Below are 25,594 nucleotides of genomic sequence, written 5' to 3' on the forward strand. Positions count from 1 at the left end.
TGGATAAAAAGATAGCTGGCAATGTTTGTGTGGAATTCTGCTAAACAGAAACCACAACCTGAAGTCTCTTATTTAATTCGGAATTTCTCAACCTCAGCAACTTTAAGCGGTTTTTGGACTTCACGCTGGCTGAGGAATTCTGGGAGCTGAAGTCCACAACCGCTTAAAGTTGCTGAGTTTGAAAAGCACTTCTCTTACTTATGGAAGCGAACGTGCAGTTTTCATTCAATGAAAACTCTTCTACAGAATTCCTTCTACGGATTCCTTTCTGTTGTGTAAGTGTGCAGTGGGACAAGAAGGGATGCTGACCATCTGGTTGGTTGGCTCTTGGCCATGAACGGCTGAGATGCTTGCTCCCCAGCCTCCCGCCTCAGTACCCCACGAGCTTGAGCAGCCTCAGAATCTGAAACTGATACAGCCATGTGGCTATATCGGGTCGAAGCTCGAGATCCCGAATTTAAAAGCCACGGAATAACCCAAGAGGCAGACGGATGAATGGGAGAACCTCTCCTCTTTTGCCCGATTCCAGGAAATCATTCGTGGATTTTATTTTATTTATTTATTTTCCTCCCGCCCTTGCCTCCTCGCGCTTTCTTCTTCTTCTTCTTCTTCTTCTTCTTCTTCCCTTTTCCTCGTTTGGTTAGCAAGCTCCCCGCTGGAACCAGTTCAGCAGCTTCTGGTGACGCGCGTCCCGTTGCCGGTTACCTGAGCTGGCCACGTGAGCGCCACATCATCGGAGCTTTTTGCTACGGAAAGTCACCGAAAGTGGAACCAGGAAAAGAGCCTGGTCCGAAACGGCGGAGAGAGGGGGACCTCTGCTTCGGGGCTGAGAGCGCGGCGGGTCAGCAAGCCGCGACAGCCTGCGGGGCCACCCTCCGTGGGTTGCTTCCCAACCTCCCACCCACCCACCCATCCTCCTGCTGCTCCGGCGCGCCTCGAGGCTCCAGGCTCCTGCGCTGAGCCTCCCGGGTCACTCAGGGACACTCGGGTCTTCCGCGGGCTCCGGGCAACGCAGCAGCGGTGGCGGGCTGGCGCTCGGAAGGAGTGCGCGGCGCTGGCGGGGGAAGATGCTGCAGTCGCTGGCGGGCAGCTCGTGCGTGCGGCTGGTGGAGAGGCACCGCTCCGCCTGGTACTTCGGCTTGCTGGTGCTGGGCTACCTGCTCTACCTGCTCTTCGGCGCCGTGGTCTTCTCGTCGGTCGAGCTGCCCTACGAAGACCTCCTGCGCCAGGAGCTGCGCAAGCTGAAGCAGCGCTTCGTGGAGGAGCACCAGTGCCTCTCGGAGCAGCAGCTCGAGAGCTTCTTGGCGCGCGTCCTGCAGGCCAGCAACTACGGCGTCTCGGTGCTGAGCAACGCTTCGGGCAGCTGGAACTGGGACTTCACCTCGGCGCTTTTCTTCGCCAGCACCGTGCTCTCCACCACAGGTAAGCAGGTGGCGGAGGCGGCGGAGGCGGCGGCGGCGCGCGGGCCTTAGCCCGGGCCTGGCGTTTGCATTGGGAGCCTGCTTCCTTCCTCCTTCCTAGGCCAGCCACGGGCCTGCCAAGCCGCTACGGCGGGAGAAAGTGGCGGCTTCTCCCCTCCGCGCACCCCTTTCCAACCGGAAAAAAGCTGGTGGCTCCGTTGGGAAAATTTAGAAGGCAGAGGCCGAGCGAGGAGTGTTTCTTCTAGGGTTGCATTGCGGCTGTTTGGTTTGCAAAGAAAGCGTCCGCCTTCCCACAACGCGCTTAACACGGTTACTGAAATGATACCCGTCTGGAGTCGTTCGTCGCATTGAACCATAAAATAGCACGACGGGCTGTGTTAGCAAAATGTCCCACAAAGAAACCGTAACTAGGGCTGATGCTTTTGTTAGCCAAGAATAGCTGGCGGGGTGGGGTACACGTGCGAAATCTTGACTTGACTTGGTTAAGCGAGGTCTTGTGATCGCAGTCAGGGTCTTTCCCTCTTATAAAGGAGAATATTTGTAGCTCAGGGTTGAAACGAGGGGTCCTTGGTGCTCTCTGAGTTTGGTTGTTTTCTTGCAGACGTTTCATTACCCAAACTAGGTAACATGGCTAACAGTGATGATGTTACCTAGTTTGGGTAATGAAATGTCTGCAAGAAAACAACCAAGCTCAGAGAGCACCAAGGACCCCTTTCCCTCTTGTCCCTCTATCCCCTTCAGGCGTTTCCATTTTTGCCCCCAGTCCTCTGCTCCATCTTGGTTTCTGCGCATGGAGCTAACACTTTGAGAACAGGGCACTACAGAACAGAGGACTTGGAGACAAGGTACTCCTATCTTTTGTGAAGCGGTGATCAAACTGCAAAGTTTTATTTCTTTTTCCCATCATCATGTCATCCTGAGCTGCCATCCCTTCCCCCCAGTTAATAGGGCCAGTACCTCTTCTTTTAGTAATAAAATGCTGGGACAGGTTCCTGCTTGCAATATAAGAAAGAAGCCAGCACAAAAAGAAAGAATCCTAGCTGGGTTCATACATTACGTTTCAGTTGGATTTTATTTATTTATCAGTCTAAGTACTATGCCTGTCAAAATGGGCCATCTAGTTTTAAAAACAGTAAATGTATACAGGTGCACAGTTTGAGAACATGCCTTTTCGCCAATGCTATTACAATGGGTTTTTGCTTAACTGTGCTTGTAGGATCATAAACAGTCTTAAATATTCCCAGTGAGAACTTATTTCTAAATGAATATGCTTTCACTTTTAGACTGAAGTCACGTATGGCACTAAATCATGTAAATTGCTCAGCTTTCACTGCTTTAGTTTGTTGTTTGATTCCAAATACATATATACACGTGTGTGTGTGTGTGTGTGTGTGTGTGTATTTGTGTGTGTGTGTATTAGGTACACATTTATGTATTTATTAGATTTATATCCCACTTTTCATACAGGATACACAGCCTTCCTACTTTTTTCCACATCAACATTCTTGTGAAGTAGACTAGACCTGGCTGAAGATATATTAAAACCTGGGTGTCTCTGCTTCTGCTGAAAAATGTATTATATGTCAACCAAGTTTATGACTTTGGCCATAATAGTTTTTCTCAAGCCAGGCCATTCTGCCTTGTTTAACAGTCTGAGATTAAAACAAGCCATGGCTTAATGTATATGATATCTTTTTTGCATTCATGAAAATCTTGCACGGCCAGCATTGTAAATTATTACTCTATGCATGTCCTGCAATAGTTATTTTTTTTAAAAATGAAATCCTAATTAGTGAGAATGTCATTTTGTTGCTTTGATAATGAATCATATCTGTAATAGCATGTCTGGTAAATGTGACCTTATGGAATGCAGCCATCCATCATTAATATTATTATCATCGACCAGTTCAATAGCCATCAGATTTATCACTCATTATGGTTTGCCTAGAGAAATGTGGCAAACATTTCATGTAGCAACAGAGAAGCCATTGGGGTATCTCTAGCTATAACGCCCTTTTAAGCCAGTAGAACTTGAAAATGAAGATGTTGTTCATGTATTCTCAAATGCAAGAAGTACATCCCACTGATAAAGAGAAGCTTGAGAGGATGCAACTTTGTTACTGTGTTTCTCTTTCCTTTTTGAATAAGGTGACCTGGTGAGGACAAGATGGTATTGTATTTCCTGACGTAATGGAAAAACGATTGCTCATCGCATAAGTCTTAGGAAGGGAAAGCACACCCATAACTAATTCATCATTTAGCTTGTGTCTCTGCAGCTAATTTATTGTGTGCCCAAATGTATATTATCCTAAACCATCCAGTTAAGTATCAATCCTTTAATGCATTTTTTTCCTTAGTTCTAAATAAAGATCCTTTTATGGATAGGATATATTGCCCTTAAATTGTTTAGAGGTCTTGCTGATTCAGCAGTTAAAATTGCATAAAGGTGGTATGAGGTACTATCAATGTGATATTCAGTATCATGTGCCATTTTCTGATCAATTTGGATGACATGGATGGTAATGAAACTTTTGTATTAACCATTAATATTAATGGTTAATACAAAAGTTTCATTACCATCCATGTCATCCAAATTGATCAGAAAATGGCACATGATACTGAATATCACATTGACATTATATATATATATATATATATATATATATATATATATATATATATATATTAACAAACAAATGAACACTGGGATAGAATTAAAAACTAAAACAGTTTTTATTGCTGAAAAATCAAGCTTTCGTTGGCCAACTGCCAACGTCATCAGGATGGAGATGCTGGGGTGGGGAGATTCCGTTTATACTGTTGGTGTCTGCACTCTGCTCATGGAGCATGCTCAGATCTGTTTGTTGAGGTCTGCCGTATTTCTTTGAGTTGTCGCGCATCCGTTTTTGGGATGTATTTGTCTCTGGGTATCTGTTGTTAAAAGTGAATTGTTTATAGCTCCATGTGTTGTAGCCATAACCCTGGTCATTGTCCGTGTTCTCATGCCAGGGATCTTAAATGGTTGTTGCTCTTCTTCCTTGTGTTCGACATTGCAGAGTGGTTGTGTGCTGGTGCAACCTTGGATTTGATGCAATGAGATAATTTGTGAATTCTTGCGCTGTTTGTCTTCATGTCGCGCACGTCGTTGCTCTTCCCAATTTTTTAGTGCCTGGTATGCAGGGGGGAGGTCTATATGCCGGTTGATGGAGGAATGGTTTGAAAACCAGGCTTCCTTAAACAGGCGGCCGCCTTTAGTGTTGTCACTGGCAATAGCCTCAGTCCCTGCTAGATTAAAGGCATGGTTGTGTGTAGCCATGTGCGTCCACACCTGTGAACGTTGTTCTTGTCTTCTAATAGCAAGCTTGTGTTCATGCACCCTAGTCCTCAGTCGTTTTGCTGTCTCCCCAATGTAATTGCAATTGCAATTCTGGCATGATATCTTGTATACGACCGAGGCTTTTTCTTCATTGGGGAGTGGATCTTTAGGGCGCATGACGCAAGCTCGTAAGGTCCGATCAGGTCTGTGGGCAACACCGACTTTGTGAGGGGTTAGTATGCGCGCTGTGGCCTCGGATACACCGTGGATATAAGGCAGTGTTATCCGTGATGTTAAGGCGTTGTTACATTCATGGCGGGTAGGTTCACTTGGCCTGCTGTATTGTCTGATGAAGTTAGACGGGTACCCGTTGTTTTTGCAGACACGATAAAGGTGGCGTCTTTCTTCCCTTTTTGCCTTATTCGTGCTGCAATGCGTATCTATACGTCTAAAGAGGGTTCTGATACAGCTGGCCTTATGGGTTGTGGGGTGATTACTTTCGTAATGAAGTATCCTGTCCGTATGGGTGGATTTACGGTAGACCGATGTGTGTAACGAGCCATCAGGTTGACGCCTAACTAACACATCTAAGAAGGGCAAAGCCCCATTGGTCTCTTCTTCTATATATATATATATATATATATATATATATATATATATATATATATATGTGTGTGTGTGTGTGTGTGTGTGTGTGTGTGTGTGTGTGTGTGTGTGTGTGTGTGTTTGGGGCCTAGCAAGGTAATCTAAATAGTTAACAAGCACTTAACACATATCTCCCTTGCTTCTCAGCTAACAAAGTGAGATAGAGCTTGTGGCCTAGAGGTTAAAATAACTGCCTAATGTGCAATCAGCCCAGGTTCGAATCTCAGAAGGGTATGGCTGACTGATGAAAACAAATAAGTTTGAAATGCATATCAGTCTCCCTTTAATTCTTTGTTAGCAATCTAAAATTTACACAAATATGAGCTGTCACTGTTGTGACTACTGCCTGTCGATGGCCTTCGGTTAGGCTTGCTAACTTTTAATTCTGAAAATTGCCACGGTATTATGTGTCCTTTTGGAAGGTAATATTTTTGATGGACAGATTTTATGTTTTTATTAGGATTGTGTGTGCTCCAAAAAAGTCATAAGATGCAGACTTGGCATAAACCATTAAAGCAGCCACAAGCTTGAAAATATATATAAACAACGTATATCCTGAAAGATCTAATATGCTTTTTCCCAATCATTTTTGAATTTTAACTATGACAATCATAGCTAATAGTCATTGGTGAGATGCTTGAAGCACCAGGCTAGAAACTGGGAAACCCTAAGTTGTAGACCTGCCTTGGGCACAAAACCAACTGGGTGACCTTGGGTTAGGCACACAGCCCAAGAAACAGGCAATGGGACACTGCTTCTGAAACCTTGTCAAGATAACTACAGGGATTTGTCCAAGTGTTGAATTAATGTTGAGATAGTCAACACTAACTGGGCATTGAACACTAAAAAGGGCATTGAACCACCTGAATTTGCTATTGCTGTATGATGATGACAATGACAGAATAATTTGTTGAACTGTTCAGCAAACTCAAAATTGTGAATCAAGAGCATAGGCTTCTTGTAGTCCAAAATGATTTAAGTTAATCAAAGAACAAGTCCACATCAGTTTTTGATGGTTTCACATCATTGTGATGCTATATAGTCCATCAGCATCAGAGATTTGTGGCTGGATAGAACTATAAATTATTTGTGTAGAAAGCCTCTAAATCTTAAGTGAAGTGAGTGAACTTTTCTCATGCATCCCACCCCAGTCTCTGCTTTTGCCCTTCAGAGTCCCTCAACATTAAAAGACACATCACAGGGAAGTCTGCAAGGAATCTTATCTGCCTGCATTGGTACCCATCTTGTGATGGAGTCATCCTGATCTATACAACCCTGTCCATTGCTATTGGAAAGACAACCTTTATGCCATGGCAACAGCCCTCTGCTGAAGCAGTTTTTCATTAGGGGCTTTTCATGGCAGGGCATTTTAGTGGGACGTGAAACAGAACGGATTTCAGCATTAAGGATAAGAATCACCAAGCTATGATGATTTCCAGGTGGAATTAACATGTAACGTATACAACAGGGTTAGATTCTAACAAACTAAGTAAACAAGGAAATCAGTGGTTTTTCTTGAAGTAGACAAGTGAAGGATGATAGTTTTGTTCCATTTTGCCTACCTATGATGCTTTTTTTGTACATAGTTTTCCAACTATCATTGATTGGTAGTTTCACAGCTTTATGTTCTTTTAAATACTGTCTATTTAATATAGGTTTGGTGTAGTGGTTAAGGCATCAGGCTAGAAGCTGAGAGACAGTGAGTTCTAGTCCCACCTTGTCACAAAATCAGCCAGGTGATCTTGTGCCAATCACTTTCTCTCTGCCCTAGAAAGGAGGCAATGGCAAATCACTTCTGAGAAACCTTGACAAAAAAACTGCAGGACTTGTCCAGGCAGTCTCCTAGAATCAGACACAGTTAAACGGAAGGGGGAAAAAACAATAATAAAAATTGTCAAAGTTTAAAATGGTAAAAGAAAAACATGAAATTAAGAATCAACCTAGTAAAATTATTATATGGAACACCTTGATCAGTTATTTAAAAAGAAAAATGTTTGTACAAAACAGGAATGTTGGCAATACTGTTTAAAAAGAAGGAGTGAGGGAAGTTGTAATCAGAACATTAATTAAATGTGCAGAAAAGGGAGTCTTTGAAATATTGTAACAGGCTTTCTTTTCATGAACATGAGAGAGATTAAAAAAAGAAACCATGATACAACTGAGAATAATTGACTTTCAAATTGCACTTAGCAAGCCTTTTGATGTTCTAAAAGGAACAATCTTAAAAAGAAACTCCATTGCATTTCTACTGATAATAGGAATTATAGTTTATAAATGTGAGGATTAGAAATAATTCTTCAAATCCTATAATTAAATGTAATGAATAACTACTTTTTTATTACATTGGAATATAGTTGTACAGGCTGTAGTTGTAAGTAAATTCTAAAAGCAAAGCTTAGTCTGGTAGCTCTTTTTAATTAAAAATAATAAATATTCAGCAATGGACTAGATCATGGGTAGGCAACCTTGGTTCTTTTATGACTCATGGACTTCAATTTCCAGAATTCCTGAGCCAGATATGCTGGCTCAGGAATTCTGGGAGTTGAAGTCCATGAGTCATAAAAGAGCCAAGGTTGCCTACCCCTGGACTAGATAGAGGCTAATGAGCTGAAGTAATGTTATAGATAGGTAACTCCCAAGGAAGTTTCTTTGATGACTGTGAGAATCCATCCATCCATGGATGATTTTCCAACCATAACTTTTCTCTTACAAGAAAAGCTGAGCTATAATGATTTCCAGGTGGGATTAGCATCTGTAACGTGTCATATTACGGTATGCCAATAGAGGTGATCCAAAGTATTATATAGTGCTAAATCCACAGCTGGACTTCTGACTGGCATTGCCCATCAATTTACATCATATCACATTGAACTTGGAATGCACAAATTGTGATCCTTCAGGTTGTGAAGCGCTGTGTATTTCTCAAGGCATTCAGGTGAAGACACTTTGAAGAAAGCGGATTCTGCTTGTGCATTCCACACGGTACAGAAGCCACTTCTCCTGTTGAGACCATACAGTGTAGCTCGGTGATGGCGAACCTTTTAGAGACCGAGGGCCCAAACTGCAACCCAAAACCCACTTATGAATCGTCGGGTGCTGGGTGGGTGTGGCCCATTGGGTGGGTGTGGCCCATTGGGTGGGCGTGGCTGCAGTGGTAATGGCAGGCTGGGTGGGGCTAAAAAGTTCAATCAATCAATTCCAACTTTGCAAGATCTTTTTTTTTCCCCGCGAGAAGTTGAAATTGATTAATGGAATCTTCTTTTTTGCACACAGCGGCGGAGGCCTAAAGCGAAACAGTTTTATAAAACCCAGCTGAAGGCCTAGGACTGGGGCGACGGTGCGCGTGCCTACAGAGAGGGCTCTGCGTGCCACCTGTGGCACGCGTGGCATAAGTTCGCCACCATGGGTATAGCTATTCCATTCTGCTGCTCACTAAGGGGAGGCAAGGTTTTGAAGTTTTGCCTCTGTTTCATTCACATAAAGTGTCCCTTCAAAGCGGTGCACATCTCTCAGCCCAATTTAGGGAACTGCTGTTAGGTTTAAATCGCTTACTAGTTTGAGACTCAAATATAAGAAGGAGCGCCTCTTCCCATATTAGTGTAGCCATGAATTAGGTGAAGCATCAGAAGAAATTTGATAAGAAAGACATAGAGAACAGAATATTTTCAGCTCCAGAATGTCTAACAGAACTTGATCAACATTACATTCGTTTATTGCCAGACTAAAACATTTTATGCTTATGCATTTACAGCTTAATACTGTTTTTATGGATTCTGGCTAGTTGGTTTAGTTTAGTTCATTCACTTCATGGGCTGATATTCTGTAATGTCCAATTGTACTTGCAAATGTGTTTTCATTATTTTTTTATTACACTTATAGCCCTCTGCTGTTAAACAACTCTTGGCAATTACTGTTAAATAATATAAGAATTTAGAAATGTTTAAGGAAAAGACATACCCAATTCTTTCACTGTAGTCAAAAGAATCCACAGGGTCTTCTTTTGGGTGCTTGCATGTGCATTTTACAACTCTATGAAATATTCAGTGCCAGTGTGTTTAGAAAGGCTTTTCACATAACATAGTAAATATTTCACACGCAGGCAACTTACATTCATTTTTGACAGAGGCTAATTATTGTTTTTGTTTAAGGTTTCATTTGAAATGATAAAAGATAACTTGACTGATTGAGTGTGTTTAGCTTATTGTCCTCATGGAACTCCAAAAGTGGAAAAACCCTTTTGAGTCAATTGCTCTGTTCAAGGAATCCCAGGGCATGGCTGCCTAACCTCAGTTTCCCAATGAAAGAAACCCCATCACCTATCTCAGTAATTTCTTCTATTGTCAAAAAGCTCTGTTCATTAGAAATTTGTCCTTAATGTTTTACAAGAATTCACCTTCCTGTAACTGAATCCCTCAATCGGTATCTAGTGCTATAAAATTATAGAGCATGGGCTTTAATTTCTGTGCCGATGTTTAATTCATGGGCTATTCTAATGTAGGAAATGGTGCTCCATATCATTTCAAATGTTTGAAAAATGCTAGCATATTCACCATCAGTATTTTGTCTCATACTGAACATTTTCAGTTCTTCCAGGCTTTTTAAATAGCATATAGCTTGTAGTCTCCTGGTTATTGTCACATCCTCTTTTTGAAATTGTTCCAGTTTGTCTCTGGGTGTGGTGCCCAGACTTTACAGCTTTTTGTGAAATGTAATGGCAGTGAGACAAACATCACATGAATTGCAGTTGTTGTTAACCCCACCCCAAGCACTTTATTTAATTGAGTCAACTTGTAGCATGTTTTAAAGTTTGGGGATCTCTAGTTGAGGAGGCATGTAACTCAAGATGATAAAAATCTTTTGGAACAATGCAGCATGTCTTAAGTTACTGCAATTTCCTGGTGGCCTCTCATAAAAATGCTAATTAGGTTAGAGCCTAATCTTTGTTGAGATTAGCCGTAGTTGCCAGCCCTGCCATCTGTTGTAGGATAAAGTCAAATACGCAAACTTTAATTCACGGTTATAACACCATGTGTGAAGATTACATGTCAGTTAACTTATCCAGCCGTCTGCTGTTTTAAGTCAGGAGTCTTCAAACTTGGCCCTTTTATGACTTGTGGACTTCAACTCCCAGAATTCCACAAGTCATAAAAGGGCCAAGTTTGAAGACCCCTGTTTTAAGTCAATAGCTTTGCAAGTCCTAGCAGCTGTAAGTATAGATCAACTTAAGCAGCTTTTCTCATGCTCATATATAAAGAAGCTGCAGAAATTTAATTATTAAGCTTACTGATTTTTTTTTCATCTACTTCTATTCAGTTTCTCATTGTATGGTGGTTTGATACCTGCCATCTGCCTCATGTTTTTTGTATGACACATAATTCGAAGAGTATTTTTCCTGTTTGTATTACCTCTGTCCAGGAAGTCTGAGTCATATGAATTCCTAAATATGAGCATAATATTTCTTGCTGTGTAAGAGTGTTACTCAACAAAGTACACACTGATGCAACTGGAGGCATCAGATATGCCGTTGTCTCAAACTCTTCATGGCAAGGATGAAATAAGTAAGGAGAATAAATACATCAAGTTATGATAAAATAAGATAAAAAATAACATAATGTCGACATATCTTGGAACTCATGCAAAACATGAGTTGTGAATGTTTCCTCAGAAATAATGGTCTGGCTCCCAACTAAGTGTTCTGAGTATTATAACCTTAATGTATCTAGCCAGCCTTACAAATTAAAAAGGCTATTTTGCAGAGGGATTAGCTAGATTCAAGTAAATGTTCTTCTGTAAAAAAATGAAATTCAGAAGACCTGAATCCAGATATTGTAGGTGAGAGCTGTTGACTGTTAACCAATATGTAAGCCATTTTAAAAATCTGTATTTATTCTTTCGCCGTAGTTCTGAAACCTAACGGCAATATTGTAATACCGTATACATTAATATTATAATATAAATTAAAAATGTAGAGTGAGGGATTCCTCACTGATAACATTACTGCCAACAAGAAAATCATGTTGGCTGCTGGATGGATTAAGAAAACTACGTAATTAGAGTCTTAATAACTCAGGTAATCAACATAACAGGAGCTGTATTTAAAATTTAAAGAGTGAAGGATCTGCAATATCAATTTCAAGCACAGATTCATTCATAAACCTGCTGATCAGAGGGCAAAAATTGAAGTTTCTGCAATAACTATGGCTATGCAGTGCTTTGGATCTGAAGGGGAAAAAATCCTTTGGTTTATGCACAAGCATGCACATACTGTAACTCTCCCAGAATCACACTGAAGCTGCAGAGGACAGTCACAGGATCCTGGGAAAAGATGTGGTTGATTTAAAGAGTTACAAATTGAGGCCACATGAGCATTTTTTTTTGTTATATAGGGTGGGAAATGGGGATTGGCTCCTTTTCTTGTACACTCTCCAGAGCCATATTGTTTGAGTTGGACAGCCAAATAAATGAGATGGATTAATCCTGTGAATTGCATTATCATTAATATTATAAATATTAAATAATTACCAGATAACTTTACTGGTGTTTATTTTCAGTTTCTGGCAACCCCTGCCCCTTCTTATTAGGTAAAAATGGATTCATTTCACGACTGCAATATTCTCTTAAGACCACTGCAAAAAATGTTGGAAAAACAGGTCCAGTCACATAATGTCTTGACTTAAGCTGTAACTCCAGGCTCTCTTACAATTGTAAGTCAAGGAACTACCTTTTTTCGCAGAAGAACTCAGGCACTGAGGTTATCCTTTGGCAGCCTCTGCACTCACAGTAGTGGCTCCCGCAAAAGTCCCCACTGGTTTTTGAACAAATTGAGGCCCTCTTGTCTCGTTGCACCTTCCCTCTGTTTTGTCTTAAGGCACTACAGCTTTGACATTATTATTTTTTTCATACAGTAAATCAAAGCACTCCTGACTACAGGAGAAAATATGTAACCCATTTTGTTTGTTTTATTCCCCTCTTACTTTTCTACACATTGGACTCGTTTTATTTCCAGCGGGATTTCTGCTGCTCATTGTACAGGAAGAAATAACTTTCCCAGATTATAGAACTTCTTTCTGACTTGTTAGACATTTGATTTATTAAATATACCAGTGGTTATCAATGTATTTTACTGTCAAGCTGTAGTGAAAATTCTACTACTCGTGCTACTGACAAGTGCCATATACTACTTTTAGAAGCCTGGGCTGGATTAATTGCTCCTGACATTGGTTCCTCCTAGGCTGAGTCACGATTCTGCACAGGTACATCACGCAGCAGGCATTTCTTGTGCTACTAGCCGGCCAGGGAGCAAAAAACCTTACTTTTCTCACCACTGAATTGAGGTCCAGTGTTTGAGTCTGTCAAGATCTTTCTGGAACTTGAGCCTTAGTGTTAGCTGTTTCCCCACCACCACCACCCCCAGCTTGTTGTCATCTGCAAATCTAATGAGTTCCCCTTCTATTCCCTCATCTAAATCATTTATGAAGATGTTGAAGAACATTGGGCCTAAGACAGAACCTTGGAAGTACCCCACTGCATGCTCCCTTCCCTGTAGATCTAGTTCCATTGAGGACTACACACTGAAGGCGGTTGGTCATCCAGCTGTGAATTAATTTAATTTAATTTAATTTATTAATATTTGTATACCGCCCTTCTCCCGAAGGACTCAGGGCGGTGTACAGGGCAAGAATAAAACACAAAGCTACAAAAATTAAAAAGTAATTAAATACATGCCCAACAATAAATACATTAATAAAACCCCAATAAAGTGATAGTAAAAACCCCACCAATCCCCCCTCAGGCCAGGCCGGCTTGTTCGAACAGGTATGTTTTCAGATTGCGGCGAAAGGAGCGAAGATCGGGCGCCGTCCGGAGCTCAACCGGTAACTGGTTCCATAGCTCCGGGGCGCCCACAGAGAAAGACCTCCCCCTGGGGGCCACCAATCTACATTCTCTGACCGGTGGCACCCTGAGGAGGCCCTCTCTGTGGGAACGCACAGGGCGGAGGGAAGTTGACGCCGGCAGCAGGTGTTCCCTGAGGTACTCCGGACCCCTGCCATGTAGGGCTTTAAACACCATGACTAGTACCTTGAATCTCACCCGGAAGACAACTGGCAACCAATGCAGCTCACGGAGCAGAGGTGTAACATGGGAGTATCGGGAAACTCCCAACACAACTCTCGCGGCTGCATTCTGTGCCAGTTGGAGCTTCCGGGTGGTCCTCAAGGGCAGCCCCATGTAGAGAGCGTTGCAGTAGTCTAGTCGAGAGGTCACGAGCGCGTGAGTGACTGTGCATAGATCATCCCGGCTTAGATAGGGCCGCAACTGGCGCACCAGGCGAACCTGGGCGAAAGCCCCCCTAGTCACAGCTCCTATGTGGTCTTCCAGAGTGAGCCGTGAATCCAGGAGGACTCCCAAGTTGCGAGCCCTATCTACGGGGGGTAATAATTCGCCCCCCATAGAAAGAGATGGAATGTCCGAATAAACCCGGGATGAAGGTATGCAAAGCCACTCGGTCTTGTCGGGGTTGAGTTGAAGTCTGTTCCTCCCCATCCAGACCCGAACCGCCTCCAGGCAACGGGACATCACGGTGAGGGCATCACTGGGGTGGTTTGGGGTCGAAAAGAAAAGCTGGGTATCATCAGCATACTGATGATACCCAACTCCAAAACCACGAATGATCTCACCCAGCGGTTTCATATAGATGTTGAACAGGAGAGGCGAGAGGACCGACCCCTGAGGAACTCCACAAATGAGAGACCTCGCGGTCGACCTCTGCCCTCCTGCCAACACCGACTGCGAGCGTCCCTGGAGATAGGAGGAGAACCACTGTAAAACCGTGCCTCCCACTCCCAATCCCCTAAGACGCCGCAGCAAGATACCATGGTCGATGGTATCGAAAGCCGCTGAGAGGTCTAATAGGACCAGAACAGAGGAATGCCCCCTGTCCCGGGCCCTCCAGAGATCATTCACCAGTGCGACCAATGCCGTCTCCGTGCTGTACCCGGGCCTGAAACCCGATTGGTACGGGTCTAGATAATCCGCTTCATCCAGGACCAGAGGGAGCTGATGTGCCACCACACTCTCAACAACCTTCGCAAGAAAGCGAAGGTTGGAGACAGGACGAAAGTTGTTCAATACAGCTGGGTCCAAGGCAGGCTTCTTGAGGAGAGGCCTCACCACCGCCTCTTTCAAGACGGCGGGGAAGCTACCCTCACTCAAAGAAGCCGATATAACTGCCTGGAACCAGCTGCGTGTCCTCTCCCGGGCTGCATAGACCAGCCAGGAAGGGCACGGGTCCAATAAACATGTGGTGGTGCTCAGCCTCCCCATGATCCTGTCCACTTCCTCCGGAGTCACAGAATCAAACTCCTCCCAGGTGATATCGACAAGACCACCCGTGTCCTGCTCGACAGACTCTGCCCAGTCAGAGTCCAGACCGATCCGAATCCGAGCGATTTTGTCCGACAGATGCTGGCACGACCCTGCAAGGGATCCTCCCTCACCTCCTGATTCAGGAGGGAGCGAGTCACCCTAAACAGGGCGGCCGGGCGATTATCTGCGGACGCGATAAGGGTGGCGAAGTGGTTAGACCTCGCCTCCCTTATCGCAGCGAGATAAGACCTAGTGTAGGTTCTTAGTCGCAATCGATCGGATTCGGATCGGCTGGATCTCCAACCGCTCTCTAGGCCCCATCTCCGACGCTTCATCTCCCGGAGCTCCACGGAGAACCATGGGGCTCGACGGGATCTGCACCGGGTCAGGGGCCGCAGGGGTACAACTCGGTCAAGAGCCTCAGTGGCCGCCCTTTCCCAGGCTTCCACTAAGGCGTCTGCCGAGCTGTGAGCAAGGGAGGCAGGTGGGGACCCCAGCGCCGCCTGGAACCTCTGGGGATCCATTAAGCGTCTGGGGCGGTACCATTTGATAGGTTCCACACACCCACGGCGGGGGGTGGCAAAACGGAAGACCAGCCGCAGGAGATGATGATCGGTCCATGACAGGGGCATAACAATTGGGGAGCCCCCACCAAGATCATCTAACCACCGTCCAGATAAGAAAACTAGGTCAAGGGTGTGGCCTCCCTCATGAGTCGGTCCCGAAATTACTTGCGTCAGGTCCATGGCCGTCATGGAAGCCATGAACTCCCGAGCCAACTCAGATGATCCTCCCAGAGATGGTAGATTGAAGTCCCCCAAAACTATAAGTTTCGGGAACTCAATCACCAACCCAGAGAGGGCATCGAGAAGCTCAGGCAGGGCTGCTGCTGCGTGACTAGGCGAAAGGTACACCAGCAGCAAGCCCAACTGCGCACCAGGGCCGCATCTCAAGAAGAGAGACTCACACCCGACTATCTGGGGAACGGTGGCCTCCCGTGGACACAAGGTCTCCCTCATAACAACAGCCACTCCCCCACCCCTACCCTGAGCCCGAGGCCGGTGTAGCACCCGGAAACCTGGTGGGCAAAGATCAACCAGAGGAATACCGCCCTCTGGGCCCAACCAAGTTTCCGTGATGCAAGCCAGGTCCGCCTGCTCACCCTCGACCAAGTCACGGACGAGAGGAGCTTTATTAACGACAGACCTGGCATTCAAGTACACCAGCCGGAGCTCAGGAGGCTGCACATCCTCACTCCCGGGACCTGCAGCTGATGGTGATGTTTTTTGTTGTTTTCACCCTTGTGCTAAGAGACAGCCCTAGTTTGCAAATAGTTGCCTCACCCTGTTAATATTTATTGATAATTCATTGCACGGCAGGTTAAACAAGTGACCTGTGAGTTTTCTACCAAGAGATCTTAAAGTAGCCTTCAAACCTGACTACTTCTTCTGTGTTATTTATTAGTTTTTACTGGGCAGAAACATTTTGGTTGTTTCTGTCTAACTGATCTGTAATGCTAGAAAGTCAACTTGACTTGCAAAGATCTTGCAAATAACTTACATCAGTTTTCAATTTTGTTATTCAGTATTTGGATACTCTGTAACAAGTTTTTATTTATTTTATTTATTATTGGGACTTACATGCCGCCCTATCTCCCGAAGGACTCAGGGCGGCTAACAACAATAACATACAATAAATACAGAAGTTAAGATAAAATTAAAATTAAAGGCCTCTGTACAATAAATTAAAATTAAAATTAAAATAAATTAAAAATTAGAGTTAAAAAATTAAAAACATAATTAAAATCCCTGTCAGTCCAGGTCAGCCAGGTGGAAAAGGAGTGTTTTGAGGCCGCGGCAAAAGGACTGGAGATCTTGGGCCATCCGAAGCTCATGGGGGAGCTGGTTCCACAGGGCTGGCGTTCCCACAGAGAAGGCCCTTCCCCTGGGGGTCACCAGCCGACATTGTCTAGCCAACGGTACCCTGAGGAGGCCTTCTCTGTGTGAGCGTACTGGGCGATGAGAATTCATTCCCGGCAGCAGATGGTCCTGCAAGTATCCTGGGCCTAAGCCATGTAGGGCTTTAAAGGTAAGTACCAGCACCTTAAATCTCACCCGGCGGGCAACCGGTAACCAATGCAGCTCACGCAGGAGGGGTGTAATATGGGAGTATCGGGGTGCTCCCATCACTACCCGTGCAGCCGCACTCTGCACCAGCTGAAGCCTCCGGGTGATCTTTAAGGGCAGCCCCATGTTGAGAGCATTGCAGTAATCTATACGGGAGGTAACGAGTGCGTGGGTGACTGTGCGTAGGGCATCTCGGTCCAGAAAGGGGCGCAACTGGCGTACCAGGCGTACTTATATTGTGGTTGCATACAATTAATTCTGAATTGATTGTATTTGAACAGTTTTATTTCAAAGATCTATATGATCACCCAACTCAGAAATTGATACTGCATGATAGTTTATAAATTATATATTATAAGCTGAACAAGAAATATAAGTCTGGAATTGCATTTTAGGAGGTGGGCCAATATTGCCCTGTCATAATTTGTGATTTGTAATTTGGATAAAAGAAGCTATTAATGTCTCTCTAGTACATTAGCATGTCAGAGGTAAGGGAGAAAACAGGGACCCTGTTGGTTTGGAAAAATAGCCCCAAGGACTGTGGGGAACCCAATGGTGGGAGGCAGAACATGGGATGTCTCAAGGGGTGGGGGAGGCCCGGGGCAGAGGGCCTGGTCCTGTGCTAGACCTCCCCACCCCTGACCCACATGGTCAGAGAAAGCAGAAGATGGGGTCATTAAGCAAGGTGATCTTGCTTCATCACCATTATAACATGTGACCATAATAGGCAGACACCATTATAAGTCTACTTATATAAAGATACTTTGAATCTGTGTTGGAAATGTGAACGATATAAAGGGACGTTCAATCATGTTTAGTGGATATGTTAAAGAGCTATAAAGATTGAACACAAATACATCAATTCAGGACATTTTGAAGACTAAAGTACAATTAAAACAAGAGGCTTTTCTTTGGGAACTGATGAACAGTTAGGAAAAAAAATGACATAAACTTTTATTTTTATTTTTGACATGTGCAGCAGGATTGCTAAGTAGTCAAAAATGGAAAGGTTCCACACTGCCCACAAGATAGGAATGGCTGGTTAAGATGATGGAACTTGCAGAGCTGGTTAAATTAACTTCTTTACTTAAAGAAAAAGACAATATCTACATTTATTTTATTTATTTATTTATTTATTTATTTATTTGATTTGTATACCGCCCTTCTCCCTAAGGACTCAGGGCGGTGAACAGTGACATAAATAACAGAATGCACAAATACAGATATTGAAAACAAATTAAACCCTAGTTTTGCCTAAATGCAGAAGATAGTTACCTTAAAACAATAATTACAACAGAACCTGTCAGACCAGACCAGATATGTTTTTAGGTCGCGTCGGAAGGAGCGAAGGTCGGGAGCCATCCGGAGCTCAACCGGTAAACGGTTCCATAGGTCAGGCACGCCCACAGAGAACGCCCTCCCTCTGGGAGCCACCAGACGGCATTCTCCGAACGGTGGAACCCTTAGGAGGCCCTCTCTGTGGGAGCGCACTGGACGGAGGGACGTTGACGCTGGCAGCAGGTGATTCCCAAGGTACTCCGGACCCATGCCATGTAGGGCTTTGAAAACCATTACTAGCACCTTGAATCTTACCCGGAGGACAACTGGGAGCCAATGCAGCTCACGGAGTAGAGGTGTAACATGGGAGTATCGGGAGACTCCCAACACAACTCTCGCGGCTGCATTCTGTACCAGTTGGAGCCTCCGAGTGGTCCTCAAGGGCAGCCCCATGTAAAGAGCATTGCAGTAGTCTAAACGAGAGGTCACGAGTGCATGAGTGACCGTACGTAGGGTATCTCGGTCTAGATAGGGCCGTAATTGGCGCACCAGGCGAACCTGGGCAAAGGCTCCCCTAGTCACAGCTGTTATGTGGTCTTCCAAGGAAAGCTGTGAATCTAGGAGGACTCCCAAGTTGCGAGCCCTATCTGTGGGGGGTAATAACTTACCCCCTATAGAAAGAGATGGAATGTTCTGAATATCCCGAGATGCCGGTACGTACAGCCACTCAGTCTTGTCAGGGTTGAGTTGAAGCCTGTTCTTCCCCATCCAGACCCGAACTGCTTCCAGGCAACGGGACATCACATCAAGGGCATCACTGAGGTGGTTTGGGGTCGAAATAAAAAGCTGGGTATCATCAGCATACTGGTGATACCCGACTCCAAAACCACGAATGATCTCACCTAGCGGTTTCATGTAGATGTTGAATAGGAGAGGCTAGAGGACCGATCCTTGAGGGACTCCACAAGTGAGAGGCCTCGATCTCGATCTCTGCCCTCCTGTTAATACCGACTGCGAACGTCCCATGAGATAGGAGGAGAACCACTGGAGAACCGTGCCTCCCACTCCCAATCCCCTGAGACGCTGCAGCAAGATACCATGGTTGATGGTATCAAAAGCCGCTGAGAGATCTAGAAGAACTAGGACAGAGGAACAGCCTCTGTCCCGAGCTCTCCAGAGATCATTTATTAGTGCGACCAATGCCGTTTCTGTGCTGTGTCCGGGCCTGAAACCCGATTGGTACGGGTCCAGATAGTCAGTTTCCTCCAGAACCGAAGGGAGCTGATGTGCCACCACACTCTCAACAACCTTAGCAAGAAAGCGAAGGTTGGAGACCAGACGAAAGTTGTTTAATATAGTTGGGTCCAAGGTAGGTTTCTTGAGGAGGGGTCTCACTACCACTTCTTTCAAGACGGAGGGGAAACAACCCTCACTCAGGGAGGCAGATATCACCGCCTGGAGCCAGATTCGTGTTCCCTCTCGAGCTGAATAAACCAGCCAAGAAGGGCACGGATCTAATAAACAAGTGGTGGAGCTCAGCTTTATGACTGTCTGGAAACCTTTTACAGACTTTTTTCATGAAACAGAAAAAAACATACTTATGGCTTGTGGTTTAGATGATTAGGGAAAACAAATAGATAATAGAAAAAAGTGAGCTTTTTGTATTGTAATCACAGAGTAAGCAATGAGTAACCAGTGGTGGGATTCAAATATGTGAACAAGCGGTTCTCTTTTTTCATGAAACAGAAAAAAACATACTTATGGCTTGTGGTTTAGATGATTAGGGGGGAAAAATAGATAATAGAAAAAAGTGAGCTTTTTGTATTGTAATCACAGAGTAAGCAATGAGTAACCAGTGGTGGGATTCAAATATGTGAACAAGCGGTTCTCTGTGTGGATGCCGCTTCCGGAAGTCCATTCTGGGCCTGGGCAACAAAAGATTAGCTACTGGTTCTGCCGAAAGTGGTGCGAACTGGCTGAATCCCACCACTGTGAGTAACCAAGCAAATATACACATTGTATTTCCTGCAAAAGGAAATTGGCAGCTTCTTTCTATACCTATTCTTTTCTCTCTACATTTTTCTCTTTCCTTTTTCCTCCCATTTTTTGTAGAATGAAGGTTTGCTTAGAAACTCCAGATTTTTTTTATTTTATTTTTTTATTTATTTTAATTCCATTTATATCCCGCCCTTCTCCGAAGACTCAGGGCGGCTTACAAGCTTAGCAGTAGCCTTCATTCTATGTATATGCCTGCTTATTAGGGCTTTCACACACACCCCCAAGCGGCATTATTACAAAGTCAGCTTAATTGCCCCCAACAATCTGGGTCCTCATTTTACCTACCTCGGAAGGATGGAAGGCTGAGTCAACCTTGAGCCTGGTGGGATGCGAACCTGCACTAATTGCAGGCAGCTGGTGTTACTTAAGGAGGCATTAGCCCACTGCTCCACCAAGGCTCAGATGAGTTCGCTCTCACTTTTCTCGCACCAAAACACTGCGGTTAGGAGTTTTACGAACAATTACGAGGTGGCTTTCCAAATTTCAAAATGCAGCTTTTCTTTCTCTTTGCTTTTTGTTCTGTGGTAGACATGAACGATCTTTAACGAAGTACAGCCAATGATTAAAAAGTAAACCTCTGCATTTCAGCCACAGGTTGAGGTAGCTACTCTACCATCTTAAGTCCGCTCTGTGACAGTGCATTCAAACTTGATAGTTTTCCTCCATCACATAATCCTCTAAATCTCGCTCCTGTCCTTCCGCTTGTGTTACAGGTTATGGCCACACTGTGCCTTTGTCAGATGGAGGAAAAGCCTTTTGCATCATCTATTCGGTTATTGGGATCCCCTTCACCCTCCTCTTCCTGACAGCTGTGGTCCAGCGCATCATTGTCTATGTCACCAGGAGGCCTGTATTATATTTCCACATCCACTGGGGCTTTTCAAAGCAAATTGTGGCCATCGTCCACGCGGTGATTTTGGGCTTTATGACTGTCTCGTGCTTTTTCTTTATCCCAGCAGTAATATTTTCTGTCCTAGAAGATGATTGGAACTTTCTGGAATCTTTTTATTTTTGCTTCATTTCCCTCAGCACCATCGGCCTTGGCGACTATGTTCCAGGAGAAGGTTATGACCAAAAATTCAGAGAGCTGTATAAAATAGGAATTACATGTGAGTAGCAAACTAGCACACTAATAAGGAAAAGGCATATTTCTCCCTAATAACCTTTTATATTATATAACTACAGATAACAAAAAAGTCAATAGGGTTTTTGAAATTCTTACTGAAGTTTTACTTTTTGTTTAATGTGTAATTTACAATTTTTGACTCATTGCCATAGAAGATGTACAGGTAGTCCTTGACTTGTAACCATTTATTAAGTGACCGTTCAAAGTTGCAACGGCACTAAAAAATGACTTAAAATTGTTTTTCACACTTTGCAGCATCCCCATGGTCGGTCACATGATCAAAATTCAGATGCTTGGCAACTGGCATGTATTTATGACAGTTGTAGTGCCCCAGACCATATGACCATCTTCTGGGACCTAACAAGACAAGTCAATGGGGAAGCCAGATTCACTTAACAACCATGTTAATAACTGCAAGGATTCACTTAACAACGGTGGCAAGAAAGGTTGCAAAATGCAATAAAGCTCATTTAACAACTGTCTTGCTCAGCAATTTAAATTTTGGGCTGAATTGTGATCATAACTTGAGGACTACCTATATATTCTCATTCTGACAAGCAAAGTTAATCAGTTATATATTACTATGGAGCCACTATATTTTAAAAAATTACGTAAAGTATATCAGAACCTTATTTTCTAGTACAGGAGGACACAAGCTGCAATCACCTCAAAGTTAGATGTATCATCGGAGTTCCTCCAATGACTTCTGTCAAGTTCTGATTCTTAACTTGACAAAAAGCACCTGGATATTCAGCTCTTTGGTTTTTATTCCTTATCTTAAAGTAAATTTTCTTAAATGTGCTAATATTCTTAATATTTACAATGTTAATAGAGTCTAGCACAGAGCAGAGTAGATCACTCCAAATACTTCTGATTTCCTTTCACTCTTGGTAATGTAATCTGATCACATTTTAAAATATTTTATTACATGTGATTATGTAGCTTCTATATCTTAGTTTTCAGCAGATGTTGTATACATAGGATAATGGGGTATTTCAGTGGTGGGATTCAAATATGTGAACAACCGGTTCTCTGTGTGAATGCTGCTTCCGGAAGTCCATTCTGGACCTGGGCAACAAAAAATTAGCTACCAGTTCCAAAGTGGTGCAAACTGGCTGAATCCCACCACCGGGGTATTTACATTGAAAGTATGCAGATAATATGACCGTGAAACCCAGACTTTTGTTGATTGCAATGATTAGAATGATATTTTCAGACATGGATAAATTTAGTTCCAAATTTATGTTTAATTAGCAAGAATATTATTGTTGATTGTATAACTCTTGTATTATACTCTGAATGTATAACTAATACTTTAGAACTCCATGTTAATCTACTTGTGGAAGAGATAGAGATAAAGAGAGAGAGAAAGAGAGAGATTTTTGCTGGATTTGAATAAGCATTTTTGACTGGAGATAGATGATAGATAGATAGATAGATAGATAGATAGATAGATAGATAGATAGATAGATAGATAGATAGATAGATAGATAGATGATAGATAGATAGATAGATATAGATGATATAAATATAGATGATATATAGATATAGATATAGATATATATGCAGTTTTACAAAATTACATGGTTAGACAAATCACACTATATATGAGAGCTATTCAAGCCTTTTTTATATGTTTGATAATTATGTTAGTCAGTACACAAGATGGTGTGCAATTCTGCTTAAGAGTCCTAGTGTTTTGATTTAAGTCTTTCAGAATGTGGCAGATTTAATGGGGACATGCAGAAGGATTGCATGGCATAGACACTGAGAGTTTCAGGATTAGCAATTAATAGTTTTTCACTGTGGAGATTTGCACCACCTCGAATGGTATGACATACATTCAATCAATTCATAGTTCATCAACTGTGATAATTCTTTCCTAGGTTACCTGTTGCTGGGCCTCATTGCAATGCTGGTTGTTCTGGAGACTTTCTGTGAGCTTCATGAACTAAAAAAATTTAGGAAAATATTCTATGTGAAGAAAAACAAGGAAGAAGACCAAGTGCACATTACAGAACATGACCAACTGTCCTTCTCTTCAATTTCAGACCAGGCAGCATCCATGAAGGAAGACCAGAAAGTAGATGAGCCTTTTGTGACTCCTCAACCTGCACTTAACTGTGATGGCTTTATAAACGATTAACCAAGGGCTTCCATTCCAGTATCAACAACAGTGCACTTAACATTCTTGCAGTTAGAACTAATACTGTTAATGTAATTATAGAAGCAGGAATGCTATGCTCTACTACTCATATATTCATAATGCTTTGGGATCTTTTCCAATTTATGGGCGGTATTTTTGTTGCTGGTTCTACTTACTGGGAATGTTTAGCGTGCAGTTGAGAACCTCAGGTTCTTCTCCTTTCCCACCCAAGAGTCAACAAGGTAATTTCCTTTTTAACAAAGATCACTCTTTCGTAGGCCAATTTCATGCATGGCAACAAATCTTTGGAAAGCACTGAATTAATAAATCTTCATGCTTTACCCGTAAGGAAATATGGTAGCCACAGCAGCACTTGGAAAATAGGAATAATCTTCCAGATGGCAGTCACTGAGCTATGTGGCAGTCCATTTATCACTACAGAATCGAAAAGTGAGAACCAAGTTTATTCAATCTGTTATGTGCTGTCTCAGTCATTCTAAGTTCTGAAAACATTTAGGGTTTGTCTCAGTATGAATAAGGCAAACAACAGCTATTCTGAGATATCTCTCCACGGTCTAATGTCCTACTCTGATCTATCACCTCTATCCTGTGTACAACCTGGAGAGGGGAGTTTGGAAAAAGGGGTTTTATGTGTGGCAGGAAGTTGCTTTTACACTTGCTACACATTTAGCCTTCATCAAGTAATTTTACCCTAAAATATTTTCTGCATGTAGACTTTACTAAGCCTGAATGTGATCTCTGGGTGTTTTCCTTCTAGCCTTAAATACCACAAAAGGATGCTATGCGACAGATTTGAGCGGATTGTAGGAACAGGGACCTGCGAACACCAGCATACAGAACTGAAGGCATATTACAGTGGAAAGCCATCTTTCTTAGCATTTTCACTTCACATTGGGTTCCAGTTTTAGTAGACTGCCTGTGAGTTTTCAAACTATTCATAGCCAGACAGTTGTAGAGCTATGATCTTATTTATTCAGTGAAATAATAATCAAGCTGAATGATGAAAAGAGAAAAAATACTTGAAAGCTGTTATCACCTAAAAGCACTGTACATGAATTTAATGTTTATTAATAGATTTTGTATCTTTACTAGGGAACTTGACTTTCTTGATAAATCTGCTTCAAAATCTATGTGAACTGAAATTTATTTTTAAGAAACCACAACTCAGAGATGCTTCTTTAATTTGATTTGAAGCTTGGTGTAGTGCATGCTCATGAAAGCTGATATTTTTGTACCATTTATGTTTGTTTTGATTGTATAGTTCAACTTTTATTTATGTACATAAATATATTTATATATTGTGCATATCATGTAGATTGCTAGAAATGAAGTGTCAGATTTGAAATTTTAAAGGTTCTTTTCCTCATAGCTTTTTTTTAATTAAGGAAAAAATCATTCAAACTATGGCACTGAAAATAATGACTTAAATTCTGACCAAGTGAATGTGGAAGGGTAAGTCATTATACCTGCAATGGTGACATTCCTGCTTTGTTTTGTTCTGTTTTAATATGACAGCCTACTCATATTGATGACAGTATTTCCAAGTAGCTTGAATGCTGCAGCATCCTTCATACTGTATTGTACTACAGACTTCAGATTTTATTGACAATTGTTGCCTGGAAACAGGTGAAGCTGCATAATTGCACAAAGTTGCTTTGTTTTATTTTTTAAGTAAGAACATAATAAAGCTTAGTTAGAATAAGGGTACTGTAAAAAAAACTGTAGAGATAAGGAATTATTATTCTAACAATTAGTATTTCAGACTTTTAAAATAAATCATGTATGGTTCCAATTTTCTCTCTTTTTTTGACATTCTACTATTTAACCGTGAATTTATTTGTTGCATGAGACAAGATATATATTACCGCCGCTGTTACCACTACCACTAGCTTCTTCAGTATACATCCACCACATCCCATCTGGACTTAGTGACAGGTGTTCAGTGCCTTATGTTCAATAGAGTGGAATGCCAAATGGTATATTATTATTATTATCATTATACACATAACAGTGTAAAATCACAGATGCCACTTCTTTAGCTAGCGTTGGCCTTTGTTCATTGAGTATAAATCACCGGGACCTGACGGATTG

The 25,594-nt window shown here is 42.7% G+C and overlaps 1 protein-coding gene across 2 annotated transcripts; it reads left to right on the top strand.

The window, feature by feature from the left end:
- Positions 1-755: 755 nt before the first annotated feature.
- Positions 756-25,286, top strand: KCNK1 (potassium two pore domain channel subfamily K member 1). 2 transcript variants are annotated; one of them, XM_081312498.1, is made up of 3 exons: positions 756-1,422; positions 20,924-21,319; positions 23,223-25,286. In XM_081312498.1, the coding sequence occupies exons 1-3, from the start codon at positions 1,068-1,070 to the stop codon at positions 23,480-23,482; spliced, it is 1,011 nt and encodes a 336-aa protein (XP_081168624.1). In that variant the 5' UTR covers positions 756-1,067; the 3' UTR covers positions 23,483-25,286. The 2 variants fall into 2 exon arrangements, with proteins under 2 accessions (XP_081168624.1, XP_081168625.1); XM_081312499.1 differs by having other exon boundaries at positions 23,388-25,286.
- The last annotated feature ends 308 nt before the right edge of the window (positions 25,287-25,594 follow it).

This window comes from Vipera berus (assembly GCF_964194415.1).
Source record: "Vipera berus genome assembly, chromosome: 1".
Taxonomy (NCBI): domain Eukaryota; kingdom Metazoa; phylum Chordata; class Lepidosauria; order Squamata; family Viperidae; genus Vipera; species Vipera berus.